The 22,491-nt window shown below is 48.7% G+C and overlaps 1 protein-coding gene across 1 annotated transcript in view; it reads right to left on the minus strand.

The window, feature by feature from the left end:
* Positions 1-736: 736 nt before the first annotated feature.
* Positions 737-22,491, minus strand: part of CALN1 (calneuron 1) — a gene marked incomplete at both ends in the record, with an annotated part of 116,893 nt that continues 95,138 nt past the window's right edge. Inside the window, 2 exons of the mRNA XM_082008614.1 lie at positions 737-864; positions 7,533-7,704. Of these exons, the coding sequence (XP_081864740.1) occupies positions 737-864; positions 7,533-7,704 (300 nt within the window). The remainder of the gene's footprint in view (positions 865-7,532; positions 7,705-22,491) is intronic.

The raw sequence follows: 22,491 nt of genomic DNA on the forward strand, positions 1-22,491 counted from the left end.
ATGTGTGAAAACAGGTGATGCTTCTCAAGCCCTGATTCACGGTCGGAAAAAAATGGCAGACAGACACATGCTACCCCACAGTCTTGTGTCAAAGGCGGCGTTTACAAAGCAAAAATAGAAATTTTGTACGATGCTGGCAAATTCTCCTCTTTTTTACTCTGAAAATACTGTACAAGGATGCTCTAGCTCCCCTCTAATGCCATAAACTCAAAGGCATGGTCATAAGGGAAAAACAAAGTGAAGCTGGAGAACATGAAATAAAATGAACTGGACTTGCTTGTGGCAATGCTACGATCAACTTCCTGGGAATGCGGGCCCAGCGGAGAGCTACGTGGAATAGTCAGTCGGCCCCTAGGTTAAAAGGCAGCCTTGCTGCAATAAGTCATGAGGCTGTGCCTCCTTAAAACTGCAAAACAGGCTGCTGGATGAAAGTTTCTTCCAAGTTACCATTGCTGTTTTGAAGCAATAATTCGGGATTCCTGTTGTTGGTTTGTTTTTTTTTTATTGCATTAGGAAACAAAACCTTTAAAGCATTAAGACAGCCCTTTTATGTCCCTGCCAAAAGGATGTAGTTGATTCACAAGACACGTTACGTTGCTGGCCTCAGGCTCCTTGTCGAATAGTGCTTTATCTGCCTGCCTCTGTCTCTTTGCCGTGTAAGAGTCGGTTCGGGGGAAGCTCACCCGATGGCATGCGCATGCATGGTCAGTTTGGTTCACAGTGTCATGGCGAGAGGCTACTCCATGCCGCTCCGCAGGATCTGGTTGGCTGCAATCAACATCACGCTTATAATAAAGGCCATGGCGAACGCGCAGATAAGGCTCTTCCGTACGCAGGTCTGTCTGTTCTGCTTCTGGGCGTGCACTGTAGGGAAGACATGGGAAAGATGAGATGCTCAGCCAAAGTAATTTTTTTGCTTCCCATCAAGATCAGCTGAGCTCAGAAATCCTCCTTTTCCTCTGATTAGCACCTTGGCATAACCTTCTAGTCGACATCTCAGAGATACCCTGGGTCGGCCAAGTCTTATCTCTCCCTGCCGGCACAATTCCAAGTAATCCACCTTACCTCTCATTGCTTCCAAACCCACTTTCCTAATAGACCACCCTCTCATACTGCATGAGGTCCTTTCTCTCTCATCTTGGCTTTTAAACCCTTCAAATGCTTGTAGATGTGTTTTGGTTTATCTGTATATTTCTTTTAAGCTCTTCATGAAGTTCTCTCTAAAGTTCTTTAATCGAAACTATTGGTCTTCTGTGAATCACTTAGACTCATCCAGGTCAACTGGGAATGAGCCGAGATTCAAGATGTGCTCCCTGACGACACTTACAAAACCACTGTGATAGTTTCCATGAGTATGCACAGTACATTAGTCATTTTTCCAAACTGCCTTTAGGTTTTCTGTGCCTAAGCAAAACCAGACTTATTAAGAACCTTTTCAAATGAATGCTTGCAGAACAATTGTCAAAAGAGGTGAGAGTAATTTGCAGCAGTTAAAATGCAGACAGACTTGGGGTTTTTAGCATTTGACTTATTTAATTTTTTTAAAGTTCATCATCGAAGCTTTGTGCTGTCACTTGCTAAAGACAGTTCATGTCTCTGTCTTAGCCTCCCTACTATGAATATCAGAACAATATGTGGTATTGGGGTACAGTGAAGATTAATCTGTTTGAAAAGGCTCTGAAGGGCCTCTGAGATAATCACAGAAAGCGAGAAGATCCTCACGCACGGGATGGATATTTCTGCCCTGCCACTATGGGCAGTAATGCACGGTCTTGTTTTGGCCTGCGAAGGGACGTACCCACTGCCTTTTCCTCATGGATGGCCATACTTGTGATGACGGGAGGCTTTCAGATGGTTGACAACAAGCTCAAAATTACACTAAACCTAAAATGCAACTGAGAGAAGGCTCCGAGTGCCTGAATGGGAAATGTCCAGGAAGGATGTTTTTGGAATATATGGAAAAAAAAACTTGTTCTGATCCAGGCTTGAACTTCATTGCTCAGAGAGGGGAGAGCACTGGATGCTGCATTTCGAACATGTGTTTCATTCCCCCTCAACCTCCTCTGGCCAGGCTTTAGCAGTGCCTGTGTCCTAATCCCAGCTCTCACGCAGCCCCCCAGCATCAGCTCGGTGCCAGAGGCACAAGAGCCCTCATTAGGCAGCACTTTGAGTCAGGCTGCCCAGGGCAGGGAAACGCTGCACCACCAGCACCCCAAGGGACTCGCTATATTCTGTGCAGATAATGAAACCCCCCTTACCGCAGCTCTCCTAAATTACTTGCTTTCTGCTTGCATTTCTCTACTCCTTTGTTCCTTCGCTCGCTTTAGTAATGCACACAGAATTAATACTGTGGTTCCTTGGTTTTGTGCATGATGTCCCAGCACTGTGGAAAGCTTGTTAAATCACGGCTTAACTTATTTCTTTATTTATTTTTCTATTATTTCTGTACTTTGAAAACACTCCCAACCAGCAGACAAAACCATGACACAAGTCATCAGAGTCAGCATTGCCGTTCCGTGCGGGGCTCTGGTGCCGATTACAGTGACTGGGAGCAGCAAAGACTGGCCAAGGCTTTTTGTGATGGCAACTCTCCTGTTCAAAGGAAAAGAGTAAAGCATGTTCAATGTTTCTTGCAGAAGTGCTCCTGAATTGAACAATTTCTTCAGTCTTCTGTTACACCATCAAGTAAAAATATAGCTGCCTTAAAGGCAGCAGGATCCAGGTAAATCTTCGTTATTTTTCTTTACCAACTGAAGGTACACCAAATAGCCAAATAACCTACCAAATAACCCCAGAAGAAAGGCAAAAGGTCTGTGCTGAAATGCAGAGGTGTTGCAGACCCAGAGAGACCCTCTTGCTGTTGGCTGGGGCTCAGCACGAGTTATTCCAGCAAGAAGTTCTTCTGTCCCCTTGCAATCCACAGGGAGACAAAGAAGCTGAAATTACTGACTTTCTTCAGACAATGAAATGCTGCCCTGTGAGTTGCCCTCTTAAATACGAAGACCCATTTGCCCGCCCCACTAACTGGTGAAGTTTTGCCCTCACTTCTCTCCTTTCGTCAAAATCATACCTCCTTTGAGCATGGCATCTGTGCTTTTTCCTGCTGGTTTCCATAGCTGGCATTGTTGCAGGGCTGGATGCTTGATCTGTTTTGCATTTTAATACCCATGGGACATGCCGGGGTTTGGACGTGAGCTGGTTCCTTGAACATGGTCAGAGCCTGAAGCTCCTCTTGAGATGTCCTGGCCTCTTCTCAGCAGGGAGAGCAACCGCAGGCTGTCCAATATAAATGAGAACTCAAGAAGAAAGGCAAATCGAGGCTGGGTCATCCTTCATCTTCTCAACGTGCAGAGGACAGGCTGGCAAAGAAGACTCATCATGGTGTCACTAGTGGCAGAGACAGAGCTACTGTCGCTATAACTTCTCCACCAGGACATGGGGTTAATGGGTCCAGCCCGTTTCAGGGTGCATCAGACCACTGGCTGCGGCTGCTGGGCTGGTCACGATGCCCACGATGGGTTTGAGATGGTCAGGGGAAGCCCTGAGAGCCTCCTTGCCTGCAGAAAAAGGCTTGCTATCATGAACAGCTACAGCGTATTTATAGTGGCTTCTGTCATAACCCTGCCAAAGGTGAGTGATACTTGCTTTCTCTGGCTGGCTGGAGTTATTTTCATTTTAAGAGGTCAGTTTTTCATTCCCAAGCCCTTAGCTGAGAAGCGGATGCTCCAGTGCTTGTCTAGGGGGAGCAGGGAGGGGAGCTGCGGCGGATCTTGTACATTCAGTTAATTTGAGTGTCAGGGCTGCGGATGAAATACCCATGGCAGACAGCATGGGTCACTGCAACCAGCCGGCACGCCTGTTTGCCATGAGCTTAATGTCGTGAACATTTGGATAAAAGGAACTGCCAGACAAATTATTTTTGTACTATAAATTTTTGATTGTACAATGTCACTGAAAACAGTTGTCTTTTTCTTGTGTCTCTTCTCATAAAAACATACACTCTTCTCAACTCTCAGCTTGTTCTCCTGCCCTAAGCATTAATAAAACTTGAGAGAAAGGCTGAGGACATATAACTGTGCCTCCCTTCAGGTTGTATTCTTTATTGGCAGGGCTGGTGTGGGCTGCTTGTAGTGAGGAGTTGGACATTTTCATTGCTTTGCTCTTCATCAAGAAGGCAAATGAAAACCCCTAGAAATGCGTAGGAGGGAAAGTTGTAATGTAAGCCTAGATCTGACATCTTGCAAATGACTCTAGTGTTCAGAGTGAACCGAACAAAATCCTGGACTTGTCCCTGACCGTGATATGAATATTGTATTTGGGTTAAAGCATGTGTGTGGTTGTGTGTGCATATGAGTGTGGGGGAGAGACATAAGGTATATCGTCCATGTTGATATAGGAAAAATATTACATAGTTGTAAAGACCTTATTATGACAAGAAGCCAAGATGGTAAAATTGTGAGAATGACAGGAATTTGCTTGTATTTGTCCCGGTGGCGATGTTACCTGTACAATGCTGTTTAGCACTTGGCAGGGCTGAGCCAGCTAACCCCAGGTGTGGAGCAGGGTTTCAGGGCTTCTCTTGGATGGCAAGAACATACCCAGAACTGACACTGAGTGGGGATCCCCCATTTCAGCAAGGTACTACTGAAAGTATCTGCTATGTCTCTTCCCTTAGGAGCCATTCCCAAATCTCAGTCAAAACCATCGAGGCTCATCTTGGCTTCATTCCTACCCATAATTAAAGGCACTTCAGTGAGGTGGATGAAATGTACATTAAATATAGATGTGAGCCTCTAAGCTAGTCCCTTCAGGCTACTTTTACAGTTGAAAGAAATAGGTGCTTTTAAAGGTGCAATTCATCTCATCCCAAGGTAGCACCTAAAAGAAGCTTGAGGAATTATACCCAAAAGGCACCTCCTTCAGTCCACTAATTAAGAAGTGAGTAAAAGGTGACTGACTTACACGGAGACACTTCTGTACAGCCATTTAAAGCTAGACTGAGATACTGTCCAACCTTCATGACAGCTCTCCCCTAGTGCCATTGATCCATGCCGTGAGGCCTTATAATTTCTGCTTTTGAGTCCTGTAGGGATCTTAGTGTTTGGGAAATGAGGACGTCGAGGGCACAAGTGCGTCATTCAGGTAATGGCATGTCCAGCCTGGAGAGCTGCAGGGATGCAACTGCTCTCAGCCTGCATTTCCTGGGAGAAATGCTCATGTCAGAGCTGCCATGGACCAGAACTGTAGCATTCTTCTGGGACCTGAAGCAAAACTTCGCATCTTTGTTGACAGTGTTCAGTTGATCTTTATTCTCTGGTGGATTTGTGCGTGTGTGTGTATTTCTAACAACATCTAAAAAAAGGTCTGTTTTGCTTCTAGGTTCTGCCTAGCACCAGCAATGCCAACATCCCACGAGAAAAGCTGTTCTTGCTGTACTTTTGGAAGCTGGGACTTCCAAAACGAGACGCTGAGCATTTACGTTTTCGGACCCTTTTTTTTTGCGACTGGGATAGTTCACCCAAGTACCGAAGCCTGCCTGCCTCTCGCCGTGGTGACAGCTGGCGCACGTCTCCACTGAATCAGCAGGTCAGTGGGGACTAACAACTCCATTCATGTAAGTAAGCATCTCTTCCTCCCTGTTGCTCTCCAGGAGGAGCAAAAAAAATGTTGCTTGGCTTGATTTGAAGAGCGTTGCTGCTTGCCTCCCTCCTGCAGGCTTTTTAAAATTCAGCTGTGCTCTTCTACATCTTTTCTGCAGTATTTAGCAGAGGGTGACTGTGCTGGATATAGCTGCTGAATCACATTAATTAGCCAGGCCAAGAATTGCACTAATATGTTATCCTTTGCTTTGTTTTAAAGACTCTTCAGTGTCTCTGCCTGCTGCCCTTTCAGAGGCTATTTGATCCCTCAGAGTATCAGAATTTCCCCCAAAATGGTCTATAGAAAGTGGTATTGCTGTGGGTGGGAAAGCACAGTAGCTGTCCCAGGATGATATGGTCAAACCCTGAGGTTCTCTGTAGGTATCTCCCTGGCCTTTTCTGCACTTGAGATGACTTGTTAAGTGTTTAGATGTTCCAACCAGCAGTGCTTTGGAGCAGCACAAGTTCCTCTGGCCCAGAAAACCCTTCTCCCAACGCGGCTTAAAATAGGGAATGTTCTTGCCAGTGTCAGCTCCACTCAAAGTGCAAAGTCCACTGTAAAATCTGAGGCTGCATCTGATCCCTTCGTGGTCCTGCGGCACTGCTGAGAGGACGCTGTGTTAAGCAACAGCTCCCAAAGCCAATGTTTCCCTTTCTCTAGCTACCTATCCTGGTTTCAGCCAGGATAGAGTTAATTTTCTTCACAGAAGCTAGTGTGAGGCTGTGTTTTGGATTTGGGATGATAAAATGTTGATAACACGCTGATGCTTTGAGTTGTTGCTAAGCAGTCAAGGACAGTCCAGCTTCTCCTGCTGGCCTGCTAGCGAGCAGGCTGGGGGTGCACGGGGCGCTGGGAGGGGACACAGCCAGGACAGCTGACCCAGGCTGGCCAAAGGGATATTCCATACCGTATGACATCATGCTCAGTATATAAAGCTGGGATGAAGAAGAAGGAAGCAGTGGAGGGACGTTCGGAGTTACGACGTTTGTCTTCCCAAGTAACCATCACATGTGATGGAGCCTGGAGATGGCTGAACACCCGCCTGCCCATGGGAAGCAGTGAATGGATTCCTTGTTTTGCTTTGCTTGCTTGCACAGCTCCTGCTTTACCTATTAGACTGTCTTTATCTCAAACCATGAGTTTCCTCATTTTTACTCGTCCGATTCTCTCCCCTTGTCCCACCGTGGGGGAGTGAGGGAACAGCTGCGTGGGGCTTAGTTGCCAGTTGGGGCTAAACCACGACACTACTTCTGAGGAGTGGTTAGACCTTGACCTTGCGGACACCCTCACATGTGTTGAGATGAGCTGTCCTGGGGTGTACCTGTGCAGCATATTGCAGCTCCACACTAGTGGTCCCAACAGCGCCGAGCAAGAGGTGCGCAGGTGCAGATGCCCCGTCCCTGCTCGTTGCTGGCGTTACAAGCAGAGAGAGGACTCTCCCCAGCTGTTCCCTGGGATCCCTGAGCAGAAGATCTTTTCTGTTTATGGAAAGGTGACAGAAGACTGGTGGAGCCTGACACAGCTTGCTACGGCAGGACCCAGTGACAGTAAAGTCTTTCCATGATCGGCTGAGAGATATATGCACATTTCTGTAGGGAAATTCAGTTTGTCTTAGACACTCACCTCAACATGGGCTGCACATCCCTCTGCCTGAATCTCATTGGAGAAAGGAGGGCCATAAAGCAAAGCACCCACTAGTTCATCCTCCTGCCTGAAACAGGTTCAGCCTTACTTAGACCACATGAAAGAAGAATAACGGCAGTTCTTGAGCTCTCTAAGTGTGTCATTTCTACTTATTCTAAAATAACTCCATGCATCCTTGCCCATTGCATGTCATGGATCAGACTGAGTTTTACAGATGAAGCAGAAAGAGAATAATTGTACAGAAACACAGAAACTTTCTCTCTCACCTTCAAACTCTGTTTGGCAGTTACCAGAGTTTTCATTTAAACTCTCCTCTTCGTTGATAATGATGTTCTCGATGTCCTTCATCGTTAAGTGGTCTCGGAAGGCGTGGTAGAGGATGTGTTTCAGCTCTTCCAGTGTTATCCTCTGCATGTCAAACTGTGGGAAGAGGACCGAGTTAGTCTCAGCCACTGGTGATGGCCATGGCACTCAGAGGAAGAGAGGCATGTCGGCATGTAGTAGTTCCCTACTTGCGGTTTTTTTGCAACCGCATTTCAACACCTCAATATAACTTTGCAAGTTTTGCTCTTTTGGGTTCATTTAACACTAACAGTGTGAGTGTTGCAAATGGATGTTGCCAGAACTCTTGCCAGCTTACTTAATGCGGGTAGAGCAGTAGAGAAACACAGCCCTATGCCAGGGATGGTCTTCCAGGCTGGAGATGCAGCAATCTGGTATCAGTTCTGGCCATCCCAAGAGAGGTAAAACCCTGAGAGATTCCCCTGGTAGCTCTTACACCTTGCCTTGAGCCACAACCTTGTCTCTGCCCTTTTTTTCCTTCTAGCTCTCCAGTTATGACTGCGTGGTGAGCACAAGCAGAGAACATTTCCCTCTCAATTGAATTCTGCTGTAGATCGCGTAGGTAATGTTCTTACACACACCAGGTATTAAAAACAGATGATTCCTGCAGAATATGTAGAAATGAACATTTTGCACGTGTGTAAGGTTTGTGGTATTAATATCTGCTAATGGTACAGAAGAGAGAGCATTCACACTGGGTGACTTGCAGTGTCAGGTGAAGAGATGAGTCTCTCTGAGCCATCGGTGCAGGCAGTGAGGAAGGATGGAAATGCTCCGAGTGACCCTGAGACTCTCCCTGTGCTGCAGATGATCATCCCTGAACAGCACCTTGAACTCTCAAGCCTTACAGCCCAAAACACAGGCTTGCCTGCAGCAAACAGTGGGCACCGGGCTAAACTACCCACCTTCGAGCAACCTCAGAAAGGCCAAACACCTTCGGCTTAACGCTGCAGTGGAGGAAAGACAATGCAAACCTCTGCCTGTTTCTGCAACTGAGAGCACGGTGATAGCGTGTGATCAGATTGCACAGCCAGCGTTTCGGAAAGGGTGCAGCAAGAAGTTCCTGCTCCTTTCCCCCCAGCCTGGTAAGGACAGGACCAACCTTAATTGGTCCTGAGCTGCTCGGAGCATTATCTAAGGTTGTGTTCCCTGGCCACTGCTGCACACCTCATCGCACAGATGCAAAATCATTAATCCTCAAAGTGGTTAACTAAGAAAAAGAAGTGCACTTTAATTAAATCTGGACCCTGAAATGTTTAAGTGTATCTCTGTGTATACAGGCAGATTTGTACACATGCCTATATATTTGTCCATCTATCCTTACAAGTACTGACTTCTACGGTTCTATTTATTTGTTTATTTCCTGCAACAATCAAAAACCTGGCGCAGAAAATCTGCAGAAAATTGTTGCAGAGGCAACAGCCAAAGTTCCCGGGTTTGCCCCAGATGTGTTCTCTGAAAAGCACTTCTGGTGGGTTTGGTGGTTTTGCTGCTGTCGTTGTTCCTCAGGGATTCAGCGTTCACTCCACCCAGCTAAAAATAGTGGGCGCATAATTGTCACCAACCAACAGTGGGTCCTTGTTGCACAGTTCAAAGCTGGATTGCAAATCCCCCCGGTATTTAGGCACAAATTTCCAGCCTGCTTTGTTGTGCATGAGGAAACCTCACCACCCATATTCTGCTTTCTTTAATGTTAAAAGAGCAAGTAAAATCGAGCAGTCATGTACCTCACAACCAGCATGATTACAAAAAGCATTTCTCTTGGCAACTAGAGGTGTGGAAATGGGGGTTAATTCGTACGATTGCCTTACGGCAGTGTTGTTAGTGGAGGTTTGAAGAGCGCCTTGAGGCTGCCCAGGGTTTGTAGCCCTCCTGGTTGGCTTCCTGCAGTACTGGTTGCACACCAGCACCATGGAGGTAAAAGCAATGGTTTCTCCCCTACCACCCAACCCTGCATTCCTTTGGGGTCTTTGTCTTGGGCAAACTCAAATCTGAACTTGAGCCCTAGCATCTTCCTGAGTCTACCCATATGCAAACCCCATAATTTCATCCTAGGGGTCACTTCATATCAACAGCAGCAGCCTGTCTACATGTGGCTACCCCCTCCTGTCTCATCAGGATGTGATGTTCAACCTGTGTTGGAGTTTTCTTCCCGTTCTTGGCTCAAGGACAGTTCTCTGAGGCCAATAGAAACTTTTTTTGCTGGAGTTTATGGGTTTGGTTTTTCCCCCTTCAGGGAACAATCTTTCTAGAAGCTGTCCAAAACCTGTGTTCACCCATCACCAGATGGATGCTCACCCCGTGAGTGCTTCACAGCCCAGAGCAGTGTCTCCGAGTCCTGCTCTTTACTTGCACCCTTTTTTGAGGTTATCTGCAGGGATACATGAGCCTCCTTAAGACTTACTTACTGGAAGTGCTCACAGACTTTACATGGGCAGGGTAAATAAGGACGAGGGACCTCAGATATAGTGCATGCATGCTGTCCTTGTGGAGAGTAAAAGACAATTGACTGCTTCAGGATCTGCCTCACTATTGGCCCAAGATGGCTGTGTTGGAAGAACATCTCTGGATCTCCCTGCTCCTTCATGTCTACCTCCAGAACTACAAGTGTGAAAACTCATCTCAGGACACACCGTTACCTATGTTGGCATATGCTGCTCCTTTCCTCTCACTCTCAGAAGTCTCTGCTGCTCTTCCTCTACACCAGCATTGCCACTAACAAGCTTTTGCAGAGTTTACTGTGATGCTACCTGTTGCTTTGTTTCGAGCTACCTGGATTACAAACACAACCATGGTTGTCATCTAATCTTAACAACCTGGAAACAGTAATGACTTGCGGGTTTTTGGGTCTTCCTGTACAAGTTAATCTATCTAGTGGGAAACAATTGCCCTCTTGACAAATAGGCATCTGTTGCTGCATCTCCAGCTCTTGCTTTTAAGCTTTAAGCTTCCCTTTAATATAGGGAAAAATTATTTTTTTATCATCATTTTGCCTTTTAGGAAGAGGAACCATCTCAGATGGGGTTCAAAATCACCCTTGTTGGCTCATGTACTGAGTGTTTGGCCTGTTGGCAAGCATATGCTCATTGCTTCTGCTTTGTTCTATGCTCCTTTCATGCAGGAGGCATATCCTCCATTAGGTATGTATCAGCACAGGAGTTTGTCCAGAATGGGCTCAAGCTTGGTGCAGCCAGAGACAAGACTTTGCACTGGGTTTGGGCTCCCAGGTAATTTCTTCTGTTATCGTTGCTCTCCAATCTAGCAGTTTCCCTGATTCTCTTTTCAATTACTCTGGCTTTTTATTGCTCTAATGACAGTAACCAGGGAGCAACTCTTAACTTTTACTGGCTCCACTGAGAGGAAAACTGTGACTGTTGCAAGCTGAAAACTTTCTATAGGGTTTATAATTAGAATAAATCAATGATGCTGCTTCTGAACTGGTACTCTTGGAATACATTGTAAGCAGTGATATAGAAACAAGCTGTGCCTAATGCTGAGGCTCAAATGCCTCCAGTGGTGCAGTGAGTGCCCTGAATGAAAACCTGTACTTGTATAGGCATGTTTGGCTTCTGTGGAGAGCACCAGGAATTGTCTACTTCAGTTTCTGACAGACCTCAGTAACTGTCCCCAGCAGAAACATCTCCTGGAGATGGAGGATGTTGTCCCAAGAGACATCTGGAAGGGAAAGTAGGTCTGATCCAATCCAGCCTGTAGCTTCCTGAATCCTCCTTGATTTACATTTCCCTGGGAAATGGGAATGAAAGCAGAATCCCTACCAGTTCCTTCAGTCTCCCTAGGCCAAATTTCCTGAATTTGTGACTGATTGACAGCTGCCATGCCTGCAGAACACTCGTTTCACTCCTGGCACCTTTTTCAGATACATCTGTGTCCTACCTGGCATGCTCTCCTCTATGCAGGGAAATGACCCTATGGGAAGAGCTTTCTTCTTTGAAGAGTTAAATGCTGAAATACTGCTTATGATAATTTCCTTTAATATCAGCTCTGCTTTTTAAAAAAGAGTGGGAGGCTCCTCTCTTGAATCCTAAGTTGGCCTCACTGCTGTGCCAGGCTGGGACCCTGCAGCAAGGTGAGCAGAGCCACGCTGGTGACCTGCAAGGTCTTTTGAAGCCACATCAATAAAAATGCTCTTCTCAACAAGAGGTGGGACTGGCTCCTCTGGCAGTGATTATTTTATCTAGGAGAGCACCTGGATACTTATTTTTCCTGAGCCTATTGGGCACAGGCTTCCCACATCAGCCATCTAAAAAAGTCATGCTGGGTTGTTGAGGGCTCCAAGTGGAAACTGAGACAGTAGCAGGAGAGCAGGCTTTTGCCTGGTGCTTTTGAAAATCAGGTCTGCAAAAACAAAAGCTTAATGGAATCATTGAATTGTTTAGGTTGGAAAAGGCCCTTAAGATCATTGAGTCCAACCATTGATGTAACACTGCCAATTCCACCACTAAACCGTGTCCCTAAGCACCACGTCTACATTTCATAGGTTTTTTGCCTGAGGCAGCCCTTGATAATCTCTGAATAATGAGATAACACCTTTGTTTTTACTCTCTATTGCATGTCAGACCCGGGGTGTCTCGAATACCTGCAAGGCAAATGCAGACTGGTTCTGCCCACGCTCTCAGCCAGCTGCCGCGACAGGGGCTGTGGCCCCAAAAGTACTCGGACTCTTTGCAGAGCAGCTGGGCTTTGTGCTGGGCTAACCACAGTCACGTCACTTCTGGGTGGCTCTGAACACAGGCAGCTCTGTGAGCGCTCGCAGCAGACTGTGCAGCTGTTCCTCGAGCCTTGCGCTCATAAACCACTGATCTGGGACTTCTCCATAGCACCGACGTTTCGTGTTGGCCATATATTAAAGCACACAGCCCCAGCGTGCTCCACGCAGATTCTAATGTGTTCCCACCTCTGCCCGGGGGCCGGATGAATGGCCATTTTGTACTGACTGTACCTCCCAGATAAGCTCAGCTGTGGAAATTTTATAACAAGAGGAAAACGGTGTATGCTGGAGAAGCCGGGAGCTGGAGGGGCAGGGACTGAGCTCCCGGAGCGAAGCTGTGTTTGCAGATGGGGTCTGCTCTGCTGCGAAGGCTGAAGGACTCTCTACTCATGCCTAAGGGGCAGCAAGCACCGTTTCAATCCACAACGCTGTGGCAGGCCCCCACTGTAAAATGCTCCTGGATGAGCTTTTGTATTTATTTATATATATGTAAGTATTGTCTTATTTTATATATATAATAAAGTGTAAAGCATAAAATATGTGTGTGTCTATACATATAAAAATATGTGGGAGCGTATGAGATATTTTCTAAACGTCCAGGCATACACCCCTTCCAAATCTGAAGGATCCAATAAAAATCATTATATATTTTTCTATCAGAGAAAACGTGCTACTAAAGGGAGAACATTTACCAGCCTGAGACCTGGAGCGACTCTTATGCCCCCCTGGGACAGAGGGACAAAGCCGTTTTGCAGCCTGTAACATGCTGCTGGTTTTAAAGCAGCAATCATTTTTTTTCTGTGTTCCCCCAAATCATGACTACCACCACAGCAAAGGTAATTTCCTGCCCCCCGCCTTGCTGGCCCACACATCCGCTGAAGGAGGGGTGGGACTCATGCGGCACTGGCAATGGAAGCACAGAAGATGTGTTTTGCTCCGCTCCGTACACGTGCCGCTGCCGGGCTGGCTGACTGCACGCTATCAGCTGAAGGTGGAGGGGTCCCTTTTCCTTCCCCCATCTCTACTTCTTTTCATCCTTCCGCCACTCGCTCCATGCCAGAACACTTGCGTCCACGGCCCAGGGTGAAGCCCGCAGCGGTCCCTCGGGGCTGCTCCGCGGGCTGTGGCGGGGCCCGGGGCTGCTCCCACGTGTGCACATGCGCTGTCTCTGTCTGGGGACCGTGCCCAGCCATCTGTGGTGGTCTCGCATCGCCCTGCTGACAGCAGCCTTGTCCCAGCTTGCTGCCCTTCCATGGAGGGCGGGAAGGAGAAGGTGGGGCAATGCAAGGGAGAGCATGTGCTCCTCCCTGCACCCAGTGCAATATTCGCCCCCCACCTCCTCCCAGTTTAGCTATGTGCCTCTGCTGCTGGGAAAAGCCTCCTGTGAGTGGGCTGGAGTACGATAATCCTCAGCAAAGTCCAGAGCGAGCCAGCTGCACCTCCACGCTGTCAGCTCCCCCGTAGAGAACATCATTTGGGATACGAGAAGGGAACACGTGTCCTCACCCTGAACTAGGGTAGTTGTGGGAATGGAGCAAACAGCACCGTTCCCTTGGGCTGTCCGTTGCAGGCAGGCAGCCTGGCAGGGTAGTCAGAGCACGCTGTCACCCTGCCAAGACGAGCCCGAGGGCCCCGGGGTGTTCTTCGCTGAATGGCCACCATGTCCCACCACCATGTGTCACCGTCCTACCACGCAGGTGGAGAAGGGGCTTTTTGCAGGACAGCAGATATAAATTCAGCCTTGGCAGCTCCCAGCTGCCTCCAACAGTCCCCGCTAGCCTGTAAGAGGGAGCAGAGCTCCATCCATCAATGGACCATCTCCTCCTCCCGGGAGACGACGTTGCACAGCTCTGCTGCTGCGGAAAGAGATGGTCCCATCCTGCCAGGGTTGGAGCCCAGGACTGAGCACCCTGCCCTGCCCTGGATGCCAGCAGCCAGCTGACCCGCAGGGCGTTTCTCTATCCCGCTCCGCCATCGCCCACGGGAGCACAAGGCCGTGCTTGGCCCCGGCTGTGCGCGGGCGCGCCCAGCGCCGGGAGCGTGCCGGCAGGAGCAGCCCGGCAGGAGCCAGCGTCCCTGTAGAAAGACGTTTACGTGCTTACCCGCGGGGTGCCGGGGCTGCGTGACGCCGCAAGTGCCCGGCTGCTTTCGAGCCTCCTCCTCGTCGGCGCGAAGCGCTCCAGGCCCCCTCGCCCTGACGCTCTCCCAGAACCCCGCCGCTTGTGGCAGCTTCTCCCCCGCGCCCCGGGCCCGGGGCAGCTGCCGGCCAGGAACCGCAGGCTCAGGCGGCCTTCGGGAGCAGCCCGCTCCCCCGACGCCGCGCCGGAGCCCCTCGCCTGCGGGGAGCGGGAAGGGGTCACACGCTCATTTCCATAGTAACGGGCTCGTCACTGTGCTGGCGCACGGGAGGTGGGTCCGTTCTTCCCGGCAGCTTTGTCAGCAGGGAATTGTACACACATTGATAAATTAAAATCAGATTTCAGTGCATATTCACAGTGCCCTTCACCCCGAGCGCCTGGCCCGAGCCTGCACTATGAAATGCTGCGGCGTTCAGAGCTAACCTGGCCCCGGGTACCCCCCTGGGTGACCCCCCGGCCACCCCACAGCCCACCTGGGACCGTTGAGGAGCGCTGCTGGGGTGCCCGCAGCTCTGCGGGAGGCACTGACGTCCGTCGGTTACAAACCGTTCCGTGCATGGGTCCAACCAACCTCCTCTACCAGCTTTCCCAGGTGGAACAAGACCGCGCCGAAGAGCGGTGGTCTCTGCAAAAGGGTGCGAGCGTCTGATAAGCTCGGGATAAGCATGACTGACGCTGGGTGCTCCTCGGGGGCCGGGGAGCTGGACAAGGGGGTCAGGGTGGCCCAGGCTGCTGCTCAGCATAGGACACTGGTCTGACTGTGCAGACAAGGAGGAGAAAGAATAAATAAAAATGAAAGACGGAACGGGTGCTCTGAAAGCACAAACGCCCACCAACTCCTTGTCAGCCTTCTGGAAATGTATCGGAGGCAGTCCTGGGCCTGCCTTCTACGAGAGGCAAGAAGCTGTCCACCTTGAGGAGGCCACAAAGGCTCACGATGGGCAACTCGTGAGTACGTTGGTGCGTACGTGCGTACGGGTGCCCTCCCCAGCTCCCTGCTGGTGAACTGCAGGCTGACACCCCTGCCTGCCCCCCATCCCCATCCCCTGGGACTGATGCGTAACCAGGGACCAGATCAGGTTTTGACAGCTTGGCATTTTCCCACGTGGAAAATAACATTTCATTTTCAAAAAACCGACAGCTCAGTCCAATGCTAAATATAATGGAAAAAAATCACCTTTGGCCTGTGCAGTGGGGATGGGATGGGTTGCAGCTTGCAGGCTGCACTGATAGCTCTGAGCCGCTGGCTCATTACCAGCTAGTGCACTGGTGTCCACAGCCCTTTCCCTGGGCACTTACACCTCAACCGCTGGAAAAAGGCAACAAACAACAGTGAAAATCATTTGCGAGGCAAAGCCCCTGCAGAGCTGCACAGCCCAGAGCTGGTAGCTCATATCCAGCCTGAGTGCCCTGCACCCTCTCCTTTGTCCCAGAAGTCAGGATGCTTCAAATACCATTTTTTAAATACTGGCGCTGCAACTTCTTATTTCTTTATTTCTTGCTTGCCCCTATTGCTACATGTTGTTCATTCAGAGAGTTAGGCAAAGCTCTTTTACACTTGTCTTCCTGGCAAGGAAGCCTCTTTGTTGCTTTTCCCACGTGCTGTCCTGCTCCCTGCACACCCCGTTATCTGATTTTAGCTGCTGCCAATGGCTCGGGCACCCATGCTGTCACATGCTACTTCGAGTCTCAGCGTCACTCAGCAAACCCACATCTGACAAGCTAAAATAGAGGGTTGTCCCAACGCACACCAAGTGCTTGCTAGGGCGTTCCTACAGAGCAGGGGCTGCGGAGGGATGGGTGCCCCTGCCGAGTCCTACGTGCTCAGTGCTCCCTGTGTTTCCTCCCACAGTCCCTCACCGGTGCCCCAGAGATTTGGGGTATCGGCTTTGCTTGCCATGTCCCCACCTGCACTCCGCATGGCTTTAGAGCATCCCTTAAACTTTCTTGGCTACATGACACAAGATTCCTGGGACACGGGCCGGTGCACCCAGCACCAGTTTCAAACGAACCCATGAAGACACTGTCATTTGGGGTCTGGTGATAGAACATGCGGCTGGCAGCGGGTCTGCAAAGAGATCCTCTTGTCTCACACCGTCCTGGCTGTATGAGATCATTCCCTCTGCTAGGTCTCACCCCCTGGTGAGGTTGGGGCTGTCCTTTATTAGACACAGACTTAAACTCTCTGGTGTGATGTTTTAAGCAAGGGAGTGGGTCAGTGGCTTTTGCCTCTACACTGATCTCCTTGGTTCACAGCTGGGATATAATGATTATTAAACTGGGGTAAATGAAGTAGGCCCCCTGATAGGTATATCACAGAAACACCTCTGCATAAAACACAGAATATTAATCCTGGGCCCATTCAATTAACTTTAAATGGTTTAACTAAAACACAGAGAGGTGTGTTTTTTTGGGTTTGGTTTGGGGTTTTTTTTGTGGTTTTGTTTTTTTTTTTTTAATGAGAGAATGCTCTCAGGCTGAAGTACAAATTAACAGGCTCTAACAATTTCTTTTGCCTAGTTTTAAAGCTCCCAGGCCTCGTCAACAGGCTCCGGGTCTGATCCCAATCAAAGTGCATACATAAACAGGTCTGCAACATCTTGACCTTCGACGCGAGGCCTGGGGGAACCTCTCAGAGGTGCAAACTCACAAGATTTAATTAGGGCTAAGTCTGGGAATTCCCGTTTGGGAGCAAGCGCCTTCAGCCCGCCCTGCAGTTATGGAGTTTCTAATGGATTCATCTCCCCAGCGTAAATCCATCCGGGATGAAGTGAAACATGCTCTGCGCTGGTGATGCCTGCATGTCCTGCTGCGGGCAACGGATTTTAGGCAGCCATGTTCCTCCCATTCAGTTGGCGAGAGCGCAACAACGGGTTTTTGTGGCAGGTCACTGTGTGGGTGTGCCAAAAAAACATGTTTTGCAAGAAAAATCATCCTTTTCCCCACAAGGGTCTCCTCCATCAGGGCAGAGGAAGGGCAGAGGGGTCTGGACCCTGGAGAGACGAGCTGGGAGCCCGGGGGACAGCGGCTCCTGCCTCTGGCTGCGCCGGGTACAACACATTTGCGTCCTGATCTGGGCACGCGCCAAGCGAGGGCACAAGGGGACTTTGATCTGCGTTAGCTGCTCCAGAGCTAAAGCTCGTGCCGTGCAAGGTGCCAGCAAAGCAGCTTCTCAGACCTGGAGCACGAGCTATTACTTTTTGACAATAACGATAAACCTGACACCTGGCAAGCACAGGAGGATTATGGAGTGAGGGAAAGCCAACGTCTAGCAAAAATAACCTGTCGGCTTCACAAAACAGATTGGATTCGACCCACCTCTCTTCTCCCCATTTTTTGCACACAGCCGCGGGCAGCATCGCTGCCTGGAGAAACGATCATTAAGCTGCTTGTGAACTAGACCAGACAGCAGAAACCCAAGCGAAGTAAATGAACTGGCCATGCAGTCCTGCTGCCGAACGTCTCCTGAAAGCCTTTAGCCAAAGGAAACCAATTTTTTACTTAAGAGTTACAAATGTTTTGAGAATGCCGGGAGAAGCAGATTAGAAGGTGAGACGTGCTCCTGAAATGCGTGAAGGACACTAATAATTAATAAAAGCTTTACCAGGGAGACTGAGAGTTACCACAGGACACTTGAGGCATCCTTGATGCTACAGATGATGGTTAACAAAAATAATAATAACGAGACAGCAAACAGACCTTCTAATACTGCTGTCTTGCATCAGGCAAAGCTAAGATAGATGGAGAGCAGCTTCTCAGGCTGCTCTGTTTAGCCAAGTTGCATTTGTTTTTTAGGTTGGTCCCCTTGCTTCACAGCTCATGATAGCCAGCTGGCCCCAAACGCAAGTGTGGGCTGCAATGCTCTGTGCTGCAGTGAGCATAGAATAAATGGTGCTTTATAGGTTGGGTTTGCTCTAAGGTGAGAATTGCCAAATATAAAGAGGAGACAACTGGAAAAAATGGCTGTGAAACGCACCAGTAGCTGTGGTGGGGCACACAGCCTGCACACCCCCAGGGACCATTGCGGGATGTTCTACGGTGAGCAGGTAAGATGGAGAGAGCAGAGTGTGTCATTTATTCGGGTTAGGGGGGTTACACGGTTCTGAAGCAAACCTGACTCATAAGAAACATGATGTATGAGCTCGGCTGGCACAAACCTCATCATTTCTGCTGTTCCCCAGGTGCTTGCATCGTTAGGGACGCAGGCGAGGGTTCCTCATCAGTACACAGATCCTCAGGAGCCTTTTGCAAGTTGTGCTTCAGCATTTGGTCCATTCGGGCCCCCAGAGACACTCCCCAGCCTGGCTGGACTGTGCTGCGAAGCCAAAATGGTGCTGCTGAGAAAATGAACAGCACTGCTAGCCACTCCAGAAAGCAAAGGAGTATCACCGTTATTTGATGCTTTAATACTCCTTCTACCGACAACTTGTGAAACCTATCATGCTTTTGAACAGCAGCACGGGAAGAGAGCAGCAGGACATGGCGCGGGTGCAGCCATGGCTTCCTTTCCCTTCCCCGCCCTTGCAGCGGCGAGACGTCCGTGCGCTGGCATACTGGGCTATTGCTCACGAGCAAGACTCCTTCTTGCACGGCCAGCACTGGAAAGGCGACTGTGCCCAGGAAACGTGACAATTGCTGGCCGGGGCAAGCAGCGGTGTGGACGCTGCATCGCTCACGCTACCAACGGAGCTGCCAGGATCAGCCTGGCTCCCCGGGCGGTGGGTGAGGTCGTCCGCGCGCAGGGGCTGACATGGGCGCGCACGCAGGTTTTGCTTTCCTGTCATCGCCTACCCCCTGCACGCAGGCTGAGGAGGGGCAGGGTGCTTCCTTCTAGACGTCCCTCAGCTCTTGGGACTCTCCTTGCCATGGTTGCGGCTCTGGAGAGGAGTCGGGACACAAAGAGAGATGCCGGCGGGGAAGCTGTGCACTTCGGTCGCAGCTGGAGAAGCCAGGCCAGGGAAGAGTGTGCTGGGGACAGTACCCTCATCTCTGCCGTCTTTGGTAATATTAATTCAAGGCTCAAATGCCCAATTTCGGTGGCAAACATGAGAAGACATACTACACCAACAAACAGAACTGATAGAGTTCTCTTCTGGGGTTGAAATGGGATTATTTATGCCAAGTTCACTATAATCACTGCTCTCTTAAATCTATAACACGTCCTGCAAAGAGTCCCCCTAAAGATAAATGAACAGCTTGCACAGTGCATAAGAGAGAGAAAAAAACTTAGTCCAACACTGAACCACTGGAACTTCTAGGATGCAGACCAGCAGCACACAACGAAACAGCTCAGAAAAGGGCAACTTTATCCTAAGCAGGATGCACCGATGTCTACATCACTGCCAAAAACTGACGTGGTGCTCATGTGTGGCTTTATCACGACTGTTTTGTTGATTTTAATTGCTTCAGTATAATTTGCTAAGTTCCTCCTTTGTGCTTATGTTACCTTTATCCTGGACTTATACTGTGGATTTAGATTAAGCAGAGTTATTTTAGAGTACATATAGTGAAATATAGGACCCTGTTTGGGAATGTAATGGTACTTTTTGGGACCTGTTTTCCCTTTGTGCATAATAAAACCAGAGCAGGGAGGATCTTTCCCGTCCTGCAGTGTGCTTCCCTGCATGATTTGGGCAAAAATGACAATGTCTGCAAAAGCTATGGGATCTGAGAAGATAAAGGAGGGGGAAAAAAAAAAAGCTAAATGTAGCCAGTAAAAACGTCTCATTTTGGTAATTATGGAACAATCCTTGGGGTTTAATTTTGACCTCTATTAATTCACACTGGGTTTGTTGTTATCTTTTAGCCTGTATTTAGAAAATGAAAGTTGTCATGACCTCAGGACTGGGTCCTTCTCATTTGGAAGACATGTAATATTAAAAAAGCAATTTTTTTCACAGTGAGAAATTCACATAAGGCATGAGAAATGAATCTGTGCGGGTAAAAGTTATGATTTGTCAAACTGGCATTTTCTAAGGAGAAGTAAAAAATAAAAAATTTAAAACTCCAGAAGTCACTGACATTATTAAGAGAGCCCAGGAGCTGACAGACAGACTGGTTGCATCCGAAGATGGAACTGCCTGCACCAGCCTGTCCAGTGGGGACTGTCCAGAGACTTGGGAGCCCCAGCAGCTGCCCAGTCAAGGAACATGAAGAACCTGGTTTTCGCTATTTTTACAGCCTCCCCCACAACTTGTGGAAACTGGAGTTCTTCTAAGTCCACCACATCTTCCCTCCAAAGCCCATGGCTCACATTATCACACATGAGCTAAGAGCATCGAGGGCAACGAAGCTCCCCACTTGGCTAGTGACTGTCATGGGTCTTTCCTGACAAGTCTAAAGCCCTGAACAAAGTCAGTGCATTTCTAATTCAGCTGGAGACAGAACCACATAGCAAAAAAACTCCACTTTTGCACTTCAGTTTAGTAATTCAAGAGCAGAGCATAGGAAAAATCAGTGTTTGTGCATCAAGACTCAGAAGATACGAAGAAAGGATGTAAGTGATTTTAGTACTTTCTGACTTGTTTCTCTCTGTCACATTGTGCTAGGATGTGGATCTGTCTTTTATTTCATTTGCATTTTGAAATTATTTTTATATAACATTTTGCTCTCCATGTAATGACCATTGTTTGAAAACAAGATTAATTCAACTGAAAACCGTGAGGTAGAAAGTTCAATTAAAGCCTGGAGTAACTGCTAAGTTACTCTGTTGCTAGGAGTACATGATTTTTTTCCTTGCCATGGTAAAAACAAGGTGATCAATTCTGAAGTCCCCTCCAGCAATTCACTTGGCATTTGCTAGTTCCTGCTAGCTACCAATACGCCAGAGCAGAAAAGGGAGAAAATACAAATCAGCTGTCACTGCAAAAAAATAAAACTCAGGAAAGTAATTTTAATGCATGACTCAGAGCAGCGGGTCTGCAACAAGGAGGGAGGCACAGAGCGCTCACACCTTGAAACTGGGAAAAATGAGCTTCTTTGCTGGTACCTGCTGCCCAGCTGCAGAAAAGCTCGGGAGGCCATGGGGAACTGCAGCATGTGCATCGCTCAGCTCCGGGCTCTGGTGCCCACGAAACGCAGCGTGGCACAGGAAGACACACAGCAGTGTGTAGGTGAAATGGAGTAAGAGCAGCATATCTGCTGATAAAGTCAGGTTTGGGACAAGAAGGTATGGTGCATTTTGCTCATGGCTTTACGAGTGCGGCATCAGACGTCGCGCTTGTTTGGAGCCCACTGGGAATGTGATGGAAACCCTCACAAGAACCCACCTCTTCATCTCACGAGCTCTACACCAGGTCACTGGGGCAGGTCTTTACTGGTACAGAGGACATGTTCCTTGAAGCAGAGGACATGTGGGATGTGCTGGTTTGGCATATTCATTAGCTTGTCTGAATGGCTTAATCGTTAGATTTCTCTATGCCATATCACTATACATAAATGCCTTGAGATGCTTCAGGGTATCTTTTATGGCAGATCTGACCATGAGTCTCTCAGCAGACAGTGAAGCAAAGGGGAGGTGAACAATAGGGTTGGAGGGCTAGGGCAGACTTTCTCCAAAACCTGGGCTTGCTCCAGTCTCTGTGAACCCTCTGGGGTTGTGCCTGCACCGTGGTGTATGGCAATGTAAAATGACAATGGGTCTCAGGGATGTCTCCCCAGTACCAGCTGCGAATGTTGACGGGGATTTGAGGACTGTCACTAATGGTCCAGGAGGTTCAGCCAAATCCCAGCCCTGAGCTTCCCATCTCACAATGTGCAGTCACGGCACAGTCACAGCACGGGAGAGAGGTCTGACCTAGGTCTGTGAGATCAGGCTGCTAATTGTACTTAAGTTATGCATAAATTAGAGAAATATTTAGCTCACGGACGCTTAAGGACTCTTCTCATGCTAAAATAAACTGTCACATGATAGCTCAGCTCCCCAGTTCTGCAAACGGCGCTTTGCTGGTGTGGCTCCTGGAGCTGTGCCCGATGCACCCGATGACTCAGCAAGCCCAG

The sequence above is a fragment of the Phaethon aethereus genome (assembly GCF_964289735.1).
Source record: "Phaethon aethereus genome assembly, chromosome: 19".
Classification (NCBI taxonomy): Eukaryota; Metazoa; Chordata; class Aves; order Phaethontiformes; family Phaethontidae; genus Phaethon; species Phaethon aethereus.